Source organism: Monodelphis domestica, chromosome 5, assembly GCF_027887165.1.
Source record: "Monodelphis domestica isolate mMonDom1 chromosome 5, mMonDom1.pri, whole genome shotgun sequence".
NCBI classification, from domain to species: Eukaryota; Metazoa; Chordata; class Mammalia; order Didelphimorphia; family Didelphidae; genus Monodelphis; species Monodelphis domestica.
The window spans coordinates 271,542,131-271,559,775 of NC_077231.1; the positions used below are offsets into that span (position 1 = coordinate 271,542,131).

At 38.0% G+C, this 17,645-nt stretch overlaps 1 protein-coding gene across 2 annotated transcripts in view; it reads left to right on the forward strand.

The window, feature by feature from the left end:
* The window catches only part of FAM171A1 (family with sequence similarity 171 member A1), a 184,812-nt gene that overhangs the window by 120,240 nt on the left and 46,927 nt on the right, over positions 1-17,645 (forward strand). For both annotated transcript variants that reach the window (XM_001368430.5, XM_056800159.1), the window contains exons 4-5: positions 4,832-4,990; positions 11,357-11,533. In XM_001368430.5, the coding sequence (XP_001368467.1) occupies positions 4,832-4,990; positions 11,357-11,533 (336 nt within the window). The remainder of the gene's footprint in view (positions 1-4,831; positions 4,991-11,356; positions 11,534-17,645) is intronic.

The following is a 17,645-nucleotide window of genomic DNA, read 5'->3' on the forward strand; positions in this document are numbered from 1 at the left end:
GGGTTTAAGCTTCATTTGCACAAGACCTCTCATTGTTGGAAAGAATGATTATTTGATGTGGTGTGTTTGTGTAAGAGTTGGAGCTATTGAGAACTTGGGAGAGGAAAGTTCTTTGGCTTCTATCTTTAAGAGAGGATATATATGATTCTAGTCTCTCTTCAGTGAGAAAAGTCTCTAAACTTGGGGTAAAAACCCAGCATGAATAGGAGCTGACACCTCAAGCACATTCCAGATTTCTGGATGGCTACCCTAAAGACATCAGGGAATTAATGTCCCCTTGGATAAGTTTGGTAGACTCTCTCACTGATTCTCTTTTTCTCTCTCTCTGCCTTTCATATCTAATTCCTAGTGAGTGAGCTCATTCTCTTTGTGTATTGTCTGATATATTTTAATCTGGGTGACTTTGCTGATTTCTGTTTGTTACCAACTTGAATAAATGTGTTTATTCACAATTCACAATGTGTGATTTGCTATTCACTATGTGGTCTTTGTGTAATGGGCATTTGATGAAAAAGGCATAAAACCTTCAGACATAGCTTAGACTCCTCCTTCCCCCTTAAGGGGTAAGCACTAGAAAGGCAGTTTGAACCAAAAAGCATTGCCCTTATACTAGCAACACTTAGATAGGGGAAAGATTGACTTAATTCTAGCCCAGGATCTCCTCTCTGAAGAGAGAAAGGTGACTGCATTCCTAGCCATTTCTTCTGCTCCCCTCTAGGCTAGAGAGGGGTGAGCAAGATTCCAAAAATATCTATCTGTGCTTCACTGTGGACCTCATTCCATGAATATACATGTTGATATACATGTAACCTATCTGAACAAAAACCCTCCACCCCAGAAATCAACACATCTAAGTGCTTTAGGATGCTCTAATCCAACTCCTTTAATTTGCAGATGAGGAAGAGCTGATTCCATGTTTGTTAAGTGTCTTTGTCACTCTCTGTATGACCTTGGGCAAGTCATAAGCCCCCATAGGGCACTATTTCCTTATTTGTAAAATAAGTAAATTGGACTAAATGATCTCCATGACTCCTTCTAGTTCTAAATCTAAGATGGTATTTCTGTTGGCATCCTTCTGAAAAGAATGCTGAAATAGCTTTTTCAGGGGCATGTTGAGTGGACAAATATTTGTCCCCTTTTCTCATGCTCAGTGCTCGGCAACCATACGGATTTTCCCCATCATAAACACTGGTTTTTCTCTCTCAAGAGCTATTGACTGTTTTCAAACAACTCTCAGGGGAGAGAGTGAGAGTAGAAGAACAGAGGAAGAATCCATGTTTGTGAACTGTTGGTACAATAAATGTCTTTTCATGAAAAAAAGCTACTGAAGTTTGCTTGTACACTTCCTCATTGATAGGAAAGAAACCAATTGGCCTGTTTTGGAAGAGGGGGAATCTTTACTATTTAACTCCAAAATTAAAATTTTCAGAAGATTACATAGAGAATTTGGAAATTAATATGTTTTGAATTATTTGGTTTCGAAAACAAGTTCTGACTCATCTGCTAAACTTTTGATGAGTCTAAAGGGACCTCGGCATTTTAACCACCCAATCACATTGCGGTCAAGTTAAGTAGGAAGAGTAAACTTTAGTAATTCTCTAAACTGTTTGTGGCTTCCACTTTGTTCCGGCCAATCTAGCCAGTGGGGTTAAGGCAGAACCATTATTAATGTGTCAATAGGGTATCAGCGCCCACAGTGATTGGGAGATGCAGGCACACTGCTGCAGAAGGAACAGTAGACTTAGAATGAGGAGAGGCATAGATGGGAATCCCCACATCTGATCTGATAGCTACAAGAAGTTGTGAATGGTAAGCTAAGTGTTAGTATGAGACCATTTGTAGCTGGAAAGTTCCATGAAGCTAGCAGTGTAGCATTGAGTTAAAACCTCAGGTTTTTTCCCTCAGGTATTAGTGTTCTAGTCATGTTTTTAAGTCACTGTTTTAACTCTGCTTAGTAGCCCCCAACCAACAGTGTGTGCATGAGTGAGACATATTCACTCACTTTCTCTTTTTCTCTCTCTGTCTCTCTGTCTCTGTCTGTCTGTCTGTCTGTCTCTCTCTGTCGCTCTCCCTCTGTCTCTCTGTCTCTGTCTGTCTGTCTCTGTCTCTGTCTCTGTCTCTGTCTGTCTCTCTGTCTCTCTCTCTGTCTCTGTGTGTGTGTGTGTGTCTCCTTCTCTTTCCTGAACAGTGTGCTCAGTGAACTAGTCTATGTATGTCCCATTTTTGTAATGGAGTATAAGCACCCTAGGATAAGGTGTGTAAACAGTGCTGACATGGACAGACGTTTAAGCCACTCCACACTCTGATTTATTTAGCCTTCTGCTTTGGCCTGAAAGAGGACAAGATAAGTCTGTCATGTTACCTTTTTTAAAAGGCAACAACCTTCGGTTTTATTTCTCAAATGTCAGTAGCCACTTTCTTTCTGCTCCCTGGTATATACTGCATACAACCCTTGCCCTCGGGGTTTATGGAGTCAGTAACATAGACAGTACTGTTCACATGAAATCTATTGGAGGAAAGTGATTTAAATCTCAACAAGGGCAGTGTGCCTGAAAAGACTCATAGAAAAAATATGGTTTGAGTAGGTTTTTGAGGAGGGAGAGAAAGAGGGCAATGGTTGATTGCCAAATAAAGAGACTCAGTCTCAGAGGCAGTATGGAAAAAAGGAACAAAGGAAGCAGGCAAGTGTAGGCAGAGAGAAGGAAGCCTAGAAAGGGTGTGGGAGAAGCCAACAGCTGATTGGGAGGGCACAGAGCTTTGATGGTGAGTACAAGAAGTTTGAACTATACAGGCTGCTGAAGGGATTTGAAGGGATATGCACCATCTGAATTTTGCCCCCAGGATTTTGTAAAAAGCTGAGAAGAATCAAAAGACAAAATGGAAAGAATGGAGTCAAGGTTGACTGCTTGTCCAGAAGTCTATAGTGGGATTTCATGAATGTATCAGGTGGGAGTTGGACTAGATGATGTTAAGGCTTCCTTCCAGCTCTGGGATTTTGCAGTGCCTTAGTTCTGAGGTAATATAGTCCAGATGGTGAAGATTCTGAGAAGTGTTTGTTTTCGAGGTAGAGGATAGAGAAAGTTCTTTAATGATTTGAAACAGTACTAGCATGATGAGCTAGTTAATCCTGGATAAGGATAATCCAGACATGTGAGAATACAGACTTGTTTTTGGACTAGCCTGTGTTCCAGGGATTGGAGTCTCAGACTTGTTCGATTCAGGAATTCCGTAGTGGGATTCAACATTTTCACCAGGTGAATGGTTAAGGCAGCTTACTCCCAACCAGAAGTTGTAAATTTGATTTAGCCTCTAGACCTCAATTTCCACAGCCAGAAAATGAGACAAGTAGATGAATCTTGAACGTTTCTTATTATTTTCAATATTCCATGATTCTTTCTGAACTGTAGTCAGCTACTGCTCTTCTTATGTTCACTCCCCTCCCTTTCTCCTGAGGTCATGATTTTGAGTGATCTGGAAAGGATGTTAGGGGTCATTTAGTTCCCATTGTGTCATCCTGGGGCTAGAGAGGTGACAGTCACAGAGGGAGCCAGTGACTACTGAAATTTTTAAGCCAGACTCCCAAACCAGCATGCCTTCTATTGTACTTGCCTTCCTTGTCAACATTGAGGACCTCCCTAGGATCATCAGTTTTAGAGCTAGAAGGGAATTCAGAGTCCATCATTCTACAGATGAGGAAACTGATATACTGAGAAATTTAAATTATTTTTTAAGGTCACACAGGTTGTAAACATCAAGGGCAGGATTTGAATTCCATTGATCTATCTATCACCTGGATCAGTCTTCATCAGAGATTATTTTTGGAGGAAGCAAAAAGAAAGAGCCCCTCACCCAAACTCAGTGTCACAGACTTGATGGAGGCCAGACAAAAGAGATACCTTTTTGAAACCTTTGTTAACTTTTCAGAGAATGACTAGACTTAACTTGAGTTTGAATTCTGATATTGTACTTTTACAGTCTGGTTCTAATAATTTTGAATTATGTTAGTGCTGAATTTCTTAAATATTATTACTTCTAGTCGCCACCCTCATAGCATTAGGTAAAAACAGGTTGCTTACCCCACCTGGAGTAAGGATGAGATGACAGATGGTAGTACAAAGTGATTGTTCACCCTGCTGAGATGTAGTTAAGCCTATCTTTTTCCTTTAAGGGAAATCCACATAATAAAGGATGGAGATCTATCTTTGAAATCTCATCAAAAAATTTCTAATATAATCTATCCCAATTAGCATTGGCTCCCTCGCTCTCTGAATAGATATAGATCTGATGGCAAACAACCAATATTTCCTAGTAATCAGCTACAATAAATGTCTAGAGTCTTTTCATGGCAACACCTCTATTTCTCTGTTTTCCAACTTGGTCTACACATGGGTTCAGAGTAAGCTACATTTTAATCAGGAAATTTGACTAGATGTGTTCCTTCCAGGATTGTATCTTGCACAAAGTAGCTTTTTTAATAGATCAGTCATTTACTCTGTGCATTTGGATACATTTTAAATTTTATTCATCTACCATCAAATGTTCTGCAAGAAGAAAATTCTAAAAAAAAAAAAAAAAGAAGCCTGGAAAGCATTTTGTTAAAAAAAAAAAAGAGGCAAATAACATCCTGTGAGAAAACAAACGTGACAATGGGCTATTATTTCTAGCCACATAATAGTATGTTGTCACATCTTTGTGTCCGATGATGGGGAAGAGGAATTGGGGGAGAGGGGAAGGGAGGTACTGAAACCATCCAAAAGGCACTGACTTGCTAGTTTCCGTTTTCTAAAAATGGAAACTGCTCCTTTAATAAGTCAATGGTTAATTCTTGCAGGTGCTCGGCCACAGCCTCGGGTTCATTTCCAGAGACGAGCCCTGAAGCTGCCGGAGAACACCAGCTACAGTGACCTGACTCCGTTTCTCACGGCTTCCAGTGCCCCTGCAGAAGTGGACAGTTTCCCATATTTACGAGGATTAGATGGGAATGGAACAGGTAATTGGAATCTCTTCTCTTTTTAACCATGATCTTATGTGTTGATATTTGTATAGATTTAGTTACTGCAAAGAGGAGAAACTAGATTGAAGAAGAGAATCTTTCCAGAAGTAAGTAGATATTCAAATTGCAAGGAAACCAACTGGAACTTTCAATGTGGCTGAATTTCAGTGTTTCATTATTATTTTCCTCTAAAGAGATATATTTGTTGGATGCCTTGCTATCCATCATTCTATGCTTATTTAGTACCTAGAACTGTAGAAGTCAATTCTATACTCTTTGGGGGGGGGGGAACTTATATGAATTCAAGTCAACCCAGAAGAATTATTTTATATAATTTTAAAATGTTTAAAAGGAGGAACTCACAGTTATAAAATTAAGAAAAAACAAACCCAATTCAAGTTTCTTTGTCTTCTGCCTTTCATCATCCTCTTTCTCTTCTTGAAACCCTTAATTCTACTGCATGGAATGTTGGGTTGGGAAAGGGCCAGCTGACTTAATTCAAGAACAGTGAAATCTATTGACACCCACTCAGAAATCTTTACACTTAGAGTAGAAAGAGGGTGTGTTTTTAGTTCAGAGAAAAGCAGCCTAAGGTTCTGGTGTCTCTTTGACGCAGGACATTGGCTGGTAGGGACCTATCATTCTTCCTCTCTCTCATTCCTTCTCTTTCCTTCTTCTTTCCTTCCTTTGCTTTAAGTGAGGGGGGTCTTTAATGATCTACCAATTAACTTCTTTTCTTTTTAATTAAACCCTAATCTTCTGTCTTAGTATCAATTCTAAGACAAATGGAAAGAGCTAGGCAAGTGGACTTGCCCAGGGTCACACAGCTAGGAAGTATCTGAGGCCAAATTTGAATCCAGGTCCTTCTGACTCCAGAACTGGTACTCTATCCACTGTGTTAGTTAGGTGCTCCTCTACCACTTAATTCCAAAGTCATACTCCTTGTGCTTTCTGGTTAAAGTCCAAAGAACTGGACCAAAAGCCTGGTTATTGTTAGTTTTCTGACTTTTTTCACTTAAACAGATATTGATTAAACAGCTACTGTTTGCCAGGCACTGTGCTAAGTGCTGGGCATCAGAAACTAAAAGGAAGCAGTCTGTGTCCTTGAAACACATTCCATCAGGGGAGACAAGAAGTAAATGCATATGTGTGTTGTATGTGATGTGTAATATATATATACACATGCACAAACACCTGTATATATATATATATTCATACATATATGTATATGTATATGTATACATTGTATTAGAAGGGCAGTGATAACCAAAGAAGGAAAGTTAGCAGCAAGTATGTTTAGGAGGAAGGATAACGATAACAAGCTATGTTTTGAACTCCCATAAACCCTGCTTCCCAAGCTGGAATCAGTAAGACCATAGGAATTTGAAAGCCCTTCCTAGAGACTGACCTTGGACCCTTTGGGGTGGGGGTCTTGTATCACAGCACTTGCACTAAAAGTTACTTGTTCCTGTTCTAGTGAACAGAGAATCAAGAACCCTGAAAATCAGAAACTATCATTGCCAGGAAGTTTGGGTCCTCTTTTTTGTCTTCTCACTGTAGGACTGGGAATTCTAGAAACACTCATTAGACTAGTTAAAATAAAAAAGGGGAATGTTGACCCAGATCTAGCCAGGTTAGTAAATAATAGCTTTCTTTGTAGTTTATCTCCAGGAGAACCAATTTCAGTTTAGCTAATTCTTGCCCTTCTGTGTTAAATGAAAGCTAAAGATTCCTAAAGGAGTTTCCTAACCCTAAGAGATGGGCAACCAGGTGGCACAGTAGATAGAGCACCAGGTCTGAAGTCATGAAGACTCATCTTCCTGAATTCAAACCTGGCCTCAGATACTTACTAGCTGTGTGACCCTGGGCAGGTCACTTAACCCTATTTGCCTCAGTGTCCTCAGCTGTAAAACAAACTAAAGAAGGAAATGGCGAACCACTCCAGTGTTTTTACTGAGACAACTCTTACTGGGGTTACAAAGAGTTGGACATGACTAAAATGACTGGACTACATCAAGCCCTAAAAGATCTTACCCATTACATATTTTATTGCTTAAAGGAAATTTTGGGATAGAATCCAAGGTGGCACGGTGAGTCTCTTGTTCATACTTTTTTTCTTTCCCTTAGTGCTACCCCTCTTTAAAAAAATGTTTCTTCACTTCTAAATTTTGTGTGTTAATGATCCCTTCATTATATAGCCCTTTGCCATCAGACTTAGGATTAGTTTTAAGGAAGCATAAATAATAATATTGCATTTTTCCTTTCAAAAGTAAGGTTTAGAGTGTGAGACTCTCTAACTTCATTATAACATTATAATATGATTACAATAGTCTGGAAATCATCAAAATACATCCTTAAAAAAACAGCATAAGATTATAAAACCTTGAACTTGGAGAGACTCACTTCAAGCTCAGTAATTAGAATTTTTATATATCCTTCATTTCCAGTAGCTATTAAATAAATTATGAAATGAGCCAGTTGGGGGAAGGAGGAGAAAACAAAGAAACCGAGCTATTGATTATTTTTTTTTGGTTTGCTTTATTTTAGTCTTCCATTATTTGAGAGATGAGAAAGAGAAGGTTTTTTGAAGGTTATATTTAACCTTTGTTTCCTACTGGAATAACTGAGATGCAGACTTAAAGAGAATAGAGCTTTATTTAAAACCTCTCTGAAAAAAGCACAACTCTGACTAATGTGCACATATACATAATACAGGGCACCACTTTTTGTTTTCTATTCCTATAGGATTGAAGAGTGGGTGTAGGCAGTCTCTTCTGGCCAAATGTATTAGCCCTCCTGGCTTGCAGTTTAGCTAGACATTGATCTTTGGTTTCATTTTATTTATAGCTTCTCTTTTATCCCCAAATTGTGATGTTAAGATTTACTAAATAAAAAAAAACTAAAGGATTTCATTTGATTTGTATCTAGAGTGAGAAAAAAAGCAATTTCCTTTTGACAAGATTATTAGCCATACTTGAAATGTCACAAAGTTGCAAAGGTCAATTTCAAAATGTAATCCTTGGCTTTAATGTTGGAAGGGATCTCAGAGATTACTTAACCTACCCTCTTAATTTTACAAATGAGACAACTGAGGCCCAATGAAGTGAAATGATTTTGCCCAATGTAACACCCCACATGGGATAGACAGACTGAACAGCTCCTTCTCTAGGTCCCCCAAAGCATACTGTGCTCAGGCTAGTTTTCTCCCTCCCCATCTCTGTGTTTGTGTTTGCTGAACCCGTACCTCTTTATTAAAGCCAGCCTTGCTAAGCACTGTGCCAAGTGCTGGGGTTCAAAGAATGGTAAAAGGCAGACCCTGCCCTCAAGGAGCACACTTTCCAGTGGGGAAGATGGCATGCCCAACAATGGGCATATAAGATACATGTAGTGTAAATGGGAGATAATCTCAGAGGGAAGACACTGCTCAGAAATGGTCTCCTGCTGCAGTTGGAATTTGAGCTGAGCCCTGAAGGGAAAAAAGTGGGGTGTTACAAAGGGCTTGGGCACAACCACTGTCCGTGCACAGGCAAGTGGTGGAGGAAAGTGTATGCTTGGAACAGCAAAGAGAACAGTGTATCCAGCTTGTAGAGGAGGAGAGTGAGAAAGGGGGCAATCAGAGTTAGAAGATAGTGTTGGTGGAGGACTGGAAGGCTGAGCAGTCAGAGCACAGCTGGGGTGTTCAGTTCAGGTCTTCCTATTTCAGATCCATTGTTCTTTCTACTACACCATGCCATGGATGTACTAGTCTTGTGCACACTGAACTGTCTTAAAGAAATGAGTGTCTGGGTGAGAGAAGGAAATTCAGTGATGGGAACTCTCAGAGGAACCCAAAGCAAGTCTCCAGCTGGGTTCTTACCTGAGATCCTAGAATACCCCTGGAGAAATTTCAAGGGGTCCATGAATTTGGAACAGTTTAAAAAATACCTTTTTATTTTCACTAACTGAATTCAGCATTTCCTTCATTATTGATTGCAAGCAGCAAACATACTAACAAGGTAATCAAGGCTTCACTCCAAAGGCTTCCAAAGGAGTCCAAGACACACACAAAGGAGGCTAAGAAATCTCCCATAAGAACATATGCAGGGACATCTGGGTGGCTCAGTGGATAGAATGTCAGACCTAGAAATGAGAGATCCTTAGTTAAAATCTGGCCCCAGATACTCCCTAGCTGAGTGGCCATGGGCAAGTCACTTAACCCCCATTGCCTAGTCCTTACCTTTCTTCTGCCTTGGAATTGATGCTTAATATAGATTCTAAGACAGAAAGTAAGGATAAAAAAAAGACTATGCAGAGCAGGTACCAGCCTGCCTTAATTAGAGGGAGTTTCCATATCTGGAAGTTTTCTATTCCAATGAATTCACAGGTCCAGCCCCTATCCCAATCCCTTCTTTTCCATATGTTTTTATCCCATTCAAATGTAAACTCCTTGAGGGCAGGGACTGTTTCACTTCTGCCTCTCTTGCCCCACTTTAGTATAGTGATTGGCACACAGTAAGTGCTTAATAAATGCTTTTTGATGGATTGGATGTCATCAGTGTCATCCCTTCAAGGAACTGAAAGCACAGGGAAGTTAAGCAATTTGCTCAGGGGCACATATAATAAGCGCTGGAGTCAGGAATCAAACCCAAGTCTTCAGGTTCTGATTCCAGTACTCTTTGCACTATTGTCATTATACATGTTTGGGGGCATTTGGTAAGGGGCCATTAGACAGTGTAGAGACTGAGAGTGACTGAGGGGCAAGGAAGATGACCACCGGAGCAAGGGCTTGGAGAAGCTAAGAAGGAAGAGTGGGAAGAAGGATCAAAACAGGATTAGCCTCAGTGAGTGCTAAGCATATCTAGACTTTCTAGGCTTCTCTGAATTAGCCATTTTTGTCCTGCTAGGAATGTGTGTGTGTGTGTGTGTGTGTGTGTGTGTGTGTGTGTGTGTGTGTGTGTGTGTGTGTGTGACATCATTGAGGTCTATTCCTTACAGGAAGATCTTTGGGTCAAAATAGTTAACCAAAATAGCAAACGATTTTCATAATGATTGGATTAACCCTGAATTCATGGTATAACATTTAAATCTGATTCTAGCTACATTTATAATAGGCAAACAATGAGATGCTTGCATGAATCATATATGTTGGTAGAAACCTTTTCACTGTTATTTTCTTCCAAGTCTGGGAGAAAAGATAAGCCGTTAAGAAATACTGTATTTATCCTCATGTTACATTTCACAGGAGAATGGAATCTAAAGTGGCTTGCTTAATTCTTAAAAGTGTGTTATAATAATCTCTCTTGCAGTTTCTAATTTGACTGTTGAGAGTAGAAAAGCATTAAAGTGTTGGCTTTTAGAAATATGTTCTAATGGAGAACAATGGGTACATCCAGTGCCTTTTAAATAGATAAAAAATAATAACAGAGCCTAAAAGATGTTTTAATGTTTCATTTACGAAGCTTCTCTATTCTGAGGAGAGATGCCAAGATTTTGAAGTAATTCTTGTATAATTTAAATATTTTCTAATAAATGTAAACTTCAATTTAAAAAGACTTTCTTCTCATGAAGTTCAATTATAGTGCTTAATTTGTGCAAGAATTTATTGACAATGATTTTAACACTTGCCCAAGAGTAGTTGCAACTCATCTCTTCATCATCCTCTTGTGCAGAATGATCATAATAATGATGCATGTGCAATGGAGAACTTGAATCAGAAACACCTGAGTTCAAATCCAGCTTTTAGAACTTGCTAGTTGTAGGATTGAGCATGTTACATAATTTCTGTCTGCCTTAGTTTGTTATCTTCAAAGTGGAAATGATAATATCATGTCCCTCCAGTATTTTAAAGGTAAAATCTTTTAGTGCCAACTGGCTACCATTTTTAGAGTACTTGAAGATTTACATAATGCTTCCTCACAATCCTGGGAAGTAAATAATACAAATATTATTATTCCATTCCTACAAATGAATAATATAATAATAATTTGTCTTTATATAATCCTTTAAGTTTTGCAAAGCACTATAAAATACCTCATTTGCTCCTTATGACAGCCATATAAAGTAAATGCTATTATTAGCCTCATTTTACAGATGAAACTGAGGTCACCTAGTAAGATTAAATGACTTGTCCAGGGTCACAAAACTATTAAGTTTTCTAAAGGGTATCTGAACCAACCTCTCTCTTTTTTATGTCTGTTGCTGACACCCTCTGTGCTATACCCCCCAAATTTGGACTAGATAACCTCTGTAGTTCCATCCAACTCTCAGACTTTCTGAACATTACACTCCCCTATTGACCCAGCACCCACATTACCCCATGACACCCCCCACTCCCTATGGCTGGAGTTTGCGTGTACATATATACAACATGACTTTTGTTTTTAGGGAATAGTACCAAGTATGACCTGACCCCTGTCACTGCAGTCAGCGTTCATCTACTCAGCAGCGATGGCACCCCAGTCGTGGTGGATGGGCCCATTTATGTCACAGTTCCTCTGTCCCCACAGAGCAACTTGAGGCATAATGCACATGTTACTGCGTGGCGATTTGACCAAAAACTTGGTAAGTAATGAAATATATGCTGATCTTCTAATGGCTGAATTCATTTGGGTGTGATTTCCTTTCTGAAAAACCTAAAAACATCCAGTTTCCAAAGTAGATAATGATTATTCTATTCATATTCTGGTAGATGTTTGTGTATGTACTTATATGTACAGACACATATATAGATATGGATATCCACACATATTATTCTTTAAAGTGGGACCCTTCAAACTTATATGGTCTAAAAACTAGGGAGCATACTCTAACCATTTTTTTCTATTCCTTAAAGGCTCTATCTGATGTATTGGTCATTTTGATATAGTCTTTGTTTTCTATGGTATTTTTAAAAATTTATTTCTTTAATCAATAAAAATGTAACTTTTATCCTTTACCCCAGTGAAAAAGAAAAACAAATCTCTTAGAACAAGCATAGATAAGCCTGGATCCATAAATGTGTATCTTATTCTGCACCTTGAGTCTGTCATCTTTTTGTCAGAAAGTGGATCTTCACTGAAAAGGAGAATAAGTTCATTAAAATGATAATTGCCTTTGATTTATTTTTTAACCTATTAGATTTACTGAACAAGCATTTATCTTTACCTCTCTGCTGTCTTGTTCCTGCACTGCTTTCATTCTGCCTATTATCTGGTTACAAACCATATCCATTGCATTTATTTAATACTAGTCATTGGTTAAAATCTTCCCCAATGGAGGAATTTGAAATGACCTATAAATAAATAAACTTCCCCATATATTCTGTGTTTCCCCATAATTTGCCTCTATGAAAAATGGAATTCTAGGTGTTCCTATGTAGTTGACACCTTGTTTTCAAGTTCAGATGGATTATTTTTTGTTCTGTCCTCCTTAAGATCAGTTTATTTGTAACTTGAGAAGATTTTCTTGGCATATTTGATAAAGAATAATCTTTAACTGAGTAATCTTAACTTTAATAGGCTAATCTTATTTAAGGGTAATTTGGGGGGATTTTCCCTATCCATGTTGGTTTCTAGACCACCTTTAACTGCTGAGGCAGTTGTGTGCTGTGCCAGAGGTAAGTTTGAAACTCCCATTTTTAAGGCAACATATGTATGTAACTGGAACTATCATATCCCATGGCACTATAAATGCATTCATTTGACCATCCTTGAACCTATCAGTCAAGTTCTAGTTAAACCTCAATGGCTGATCATCTACTCATCTAAATAACATGATTCAGTCTTAAAATTTAAAAAACCACCCCAATTTCTCCACATTTACTTGTGCAAGACCAATCTTTACCACCTGTACCAAAGCATATATGATGAACTAATACACTACCAGAAATATATTTTACACTAAATCATGTAATCATTTCATGATTTTTAAAAATTATATATTTTCTCAGTTTTATAATAAAACAGAAATGTGTACATCCAGATCTCAATAATTAAAGTAACTCTAATCCTTCTAGATCCTATTGAATATTGAAGCATATTTTTGAAGGGCTGCTAGATGGTTCAGTGGATAAAAAGTCAAGCCTAGAGATGGAGCAACAGGGGGGTCCTGAGTTAAATCTGGTCTTAGACACTTCCTAGCTAGGTGGCTGGGAAAGTTGCTTTACTCCAATTGCCTAACCCCCACCAGTCCTCTGCCTTGGAACCAATACTTAATATCAGTTTTAAGAAAGAAGGTAAGGATTTCTTTAAAAAGGAAAGAAATATACTTTCGTAATGACCAGAACTATGTATACATCATGCTACATTCGGCTTCCATTTACTTATCTTGAGCTTTATCCATACCTCTCTTGCTCATCTTTATAGGGATATAATCTTTCATTAAGTCACCATACAGCAGCCCACCCTCCAACTAGTGGGCATTAAGATTCTCTGTTTTTTGCAGTTATACATAACATAATTACAGAATATATGACTGTCTCCTCTTTTGTATTAATTCATTTGCAAATTAATCCAATCTTATGAATTACTGGATCAGGTGAAATAATTTTTTACTCTTATTGTCTATAAATGGTTCTCCCCAAAAAGCTATTCTTATTCGCCTTGCTTACAACAGAAGCTCTGTTTCCCCATGACCCCAGCAATGTTAGATTTCATAATTATTTAGTTTTACTTATTTAACGAGTGAAATGTGGCATCTTATGGTTTTCTCTTCCATTTCTTCAGTTATCTTTGAAGTGAAATGTTTTCCTGTGTTTATTTATATGTTACTTTTATCATAATCTTTTTGTTCATATAGTTTGATGACTTCTAAAGATGAATGTTTTAAATGTTGATATGCAAGTCTATGCCAAGGTTGTCTTTTTTAGTGTGTTCTTTGGGACATAAACTGTAGTGGATCTCCAAATAAAAGCTATATTGGACTTTATTTGAAAAGTTTAGGAAGATTTAAAAGATATCCCAAAAGAGAAGAAAGCAAGGGAGCCGGAGTGGTATTTGTCCATTGTCATAATTTATAAGAAGGTATTTAGACAACTTTTTTTTTTCTCCTCCTTGGGGAATTTGGGAACTCTGGTACAACCTTTTTCATGCTCCAATGCAACCATTCCAGAGTTTGTTTTGCCCCTTTTTTTTTGCCTTTGTTTGCCTTTTTCTTCCTGGGTCTACCTTAAATGAATAGATTGAAAGGTGATAATTAGATTAGATTAGATTAGGTGGCTCAGTGGATGGAGAGCCATACCTAGAAACAGGAGGTCCTGGGTTCAAATATGGCCTCAGACACTTCCTAGCTGATTGATCCTATGCAAGTCACTTAAGCCCTATCACCTAGCCCTTACTAGTCTTCTACCTTTGAATCAATACACAGTATTGAGTCTAAGATGGAAGGTAAGAGTTTAAAAGAATAATAACAACAAAAGATTAGAAGATAGGCAGCATTCTATTTCTTTACATTGTTGTGATCACTTTATCTTGTTATCCATTGCATATTTCTATTAGTGAGGCATATTGGATGATTAAAGAGGCAGGATGCCATGAGGCAAAGAATAATAGCTCTAGGTTCAAATGCTGACTGTTGCTCTCTGTGTGAGATTGAAATGTAACTTCTCCAGAACCTCAATATTATTCACTGGCAAAATGTGAGAATTAGTTCTGAGGTCATTTCTAGCTCTACACCAAAGAGGCAATGGGTACCATCAAAATTTGCAGCATTTTTTTTAACCCTTATCTTCTCAGAATCAATACTAAGTATTGGTTCCAAGGCAGAAGATTGGTAAGGGTAGTAAGTTGTGGTCAAGTGACTTGTCCAGGGTCACACAACTAGGAGGTATCTGAGATTGCATGTATATCCAGACTTGGCTCTCAATCCAATGAGCCACCTAGGTTCCCTTGTCACACACTTTAAAAATAATAAATAAGGCCTTTGATATACCAATCATGGAGGCAAATAACTATGTATTGTAATTAAATCTCTAAGCTATTAGAGGTGATTTCTCTGTGACTGGCCCAATTTTTAATTTTCTGCATATGAATAACTTCCATGTAGTTGAACCTTCAGTGGGAATTTCCATTGCATATTTGCTTTATTCTAGTTTAATTAAGGTCTTTTAATGTGGTACTTGGCCATGAAAAGTCAGACTGCCAGTTCCTGTCTTGCTTATTGACTCTAACAGATGATTATATGAATGCAAAACAAAGCAAAACTGTTTGGATAGTTCTTTAAGATCGGGTCTAAAAATTTGGAATGTGTATTTAGAAAAGTTTTAAATAAAGAGATTTTAAAGAATACACTTAAAAAGAAAACTTACCTTCTGTTTTAGAATCAATACAAGTATCAGTTCCCAGGTAGAAGAGTAGTGGGGCGAGGCAATTGACCAGGGTCACAGAACTAGGAAGTTTCTCAGGCCAAATATTTTTAATCCAGACCCTCCAACTCCACGTCTGGCACTCTTTCCACTGAGCCACTTACAGAGCTTCCCCCCAAAAGTGCTCTTTTGAAAGAAACTGTGTCCCTTGACTTAACAGAAATTCAAGAGCAGCTGGTATAAGTGTCCTAAGGGGATGGTGGTGGTATTTGAGGTTTTTTTTTCCCCCAATGCTTTCTCTAGATAATCCACATTATTCCCACTTTGGGGGGGCCAAAATGACAGGACCCTGTGAAGCCAGACTTAAAATCCCAGACATGTTTCTGCTCCATCAGAGAATCAGAAAAGGATCTCAAAAAGGCAAAGTCAATTTACAAGTGAACCATTTCTGATTATTTCAGTGTAGTGAAGCCAATTTAGGATTTTTAAGCATACAACTTAAAAAAGTAATAGTTGCTCTTAATTGAAAACAAAATGTCTTTAACAGTCATTTGCTATTCTCCAAAGAATTATGAATCTGAATACTTTGCTAGAGGGGGTAACTGACTTTCTAAGCCCTTTGGATAGGTTATGGTTTTGCTCAGGTGAATTAAAGAAAGTTGATTGGAAGAGTTGGTGCCAGGAAGTAATGCTGAGTGTGCTGAGTTTCATTACTCATCTATGCTTTCCATACTTAATCCCCACTACAAAGGTATTTCTAGGACCTTTAAAGTGGCATTTCATTTATATGTGTATATGCACATTTTTCACTATATATTTGTCAGTGGATACACATAGTATGAAAAAGTCATTCTTAAAAGCTACGGAAAGACAGATTTGTGATAAGGAAAAATTTCCCTATAATTAGAACTCTGCAGGATTGGGATGTACTTTATAGGAAGGGAGTGATTTTCCCTTTTTGGAGATCTTCAAGAAAAGGTTGGATGGCTGACTATTCAGTTTGTTGAGGTACAGGTTGGACTAGATGGCCCCTTAGGTTAGGTCCCTCGTAACTTGAAGGTTCAATTTGTGTAAAAATCAGAACGCTGTTGGTCTCTCTTTAGTTTCATGGCATTCATCCCAATCACCTGGATGACTCAAAGATCACCAGCTGCCATATACAGGTTTTTTTGATAGGCTGGAATATGATCCTTTGAGCCAAGTGATTTGAGTTTATTGAGGACAAGTAGGTGTTCTCTCAGAGCCTCCTCACTTATCCTAGTTTCAGTGCTGATTTTTAATCTCCAGGTAACCAGTTGTGTTCTAGTTCTTCCCAGTCTAAAGATCATTTTCCTTAATTGATTAAAAAAAAAGCAAACTAGGAAACGAATAATTAATATTATTTTATATCAGTCCTGTAACTATCTTCTCTTCCATTCTAAGCAGCAATCCTCTTTCATCTTTGTTCTTCCCTTTGCCCTCTCATAGCTATTTTTAAAGTCCTTCTCGTCATCCTCAGCATTTATTGCAAACCTCAGCTTATTCTGCTGTTTTGCCTTACTGGTATATCTTACCACACATGACCACTCTCTTATAGTCAATGCCAGTTAGAGGTTGTTCCTGTCATCTTTTTTGGTACACATCTTTCTCTTACCTGAGCAGTGATGACCACCAAGTGTGACCATCCTGGTCTCTTTAGCCAACTCCTTTTCTTCTTCAATGAAATAATTCGCATTACATCATCCAAATCATGTTCCTTAGATATTCATCTGACCTGAGGTGATTTCCCATTTGAAAACTTTTCAGAGACTTAGGCTAGTGGGCTTACACCTAACTTTTCTCTGAATTCTTGAAATCTATTCATCTAAAATCATGAGTATTCATAGGTTTATGCCTATCTTACCTCTCCATATCTGTTTCTTAGTTGTATGCTCTGGGCTGGGAGTAGACACCACCAAGAAAAGAATGAAGGTAAATGGTGAAGTGGATAGAGTCTGGTCTGAGGTCAGAAAGACCTAAGTCCAGCCTCAGATATTTACTTGCTGTGTGACCCTAGACAACTGACTTACCTTCTGCTTGCCTCAGTTTACTCAGCTGTAAAATGAGGTATTAAAAAACAACATTTACCTCCCAGGGTTGTTTCAAAGATCAAATGATATATTTATAATGCATTTGGCCCATGGTAGGAGTTTATAATAAAGCTATTATTACTTTTCATCACTTCATACCTGGATTACATAGCCTGCTATTGGATCTGCCTCTCTCAATTCTCTCCCTACTCCAATCCATCCTCCATTTGAACACCAAAATGATTTTACTAAAGTTCAAGTATAACAGTGTCACTCCCCTTGAGGAAAATTCATTTTAATGCTGTCATTGTTATTAATATTAATTTGCAATATTTCCTTCTCTGTC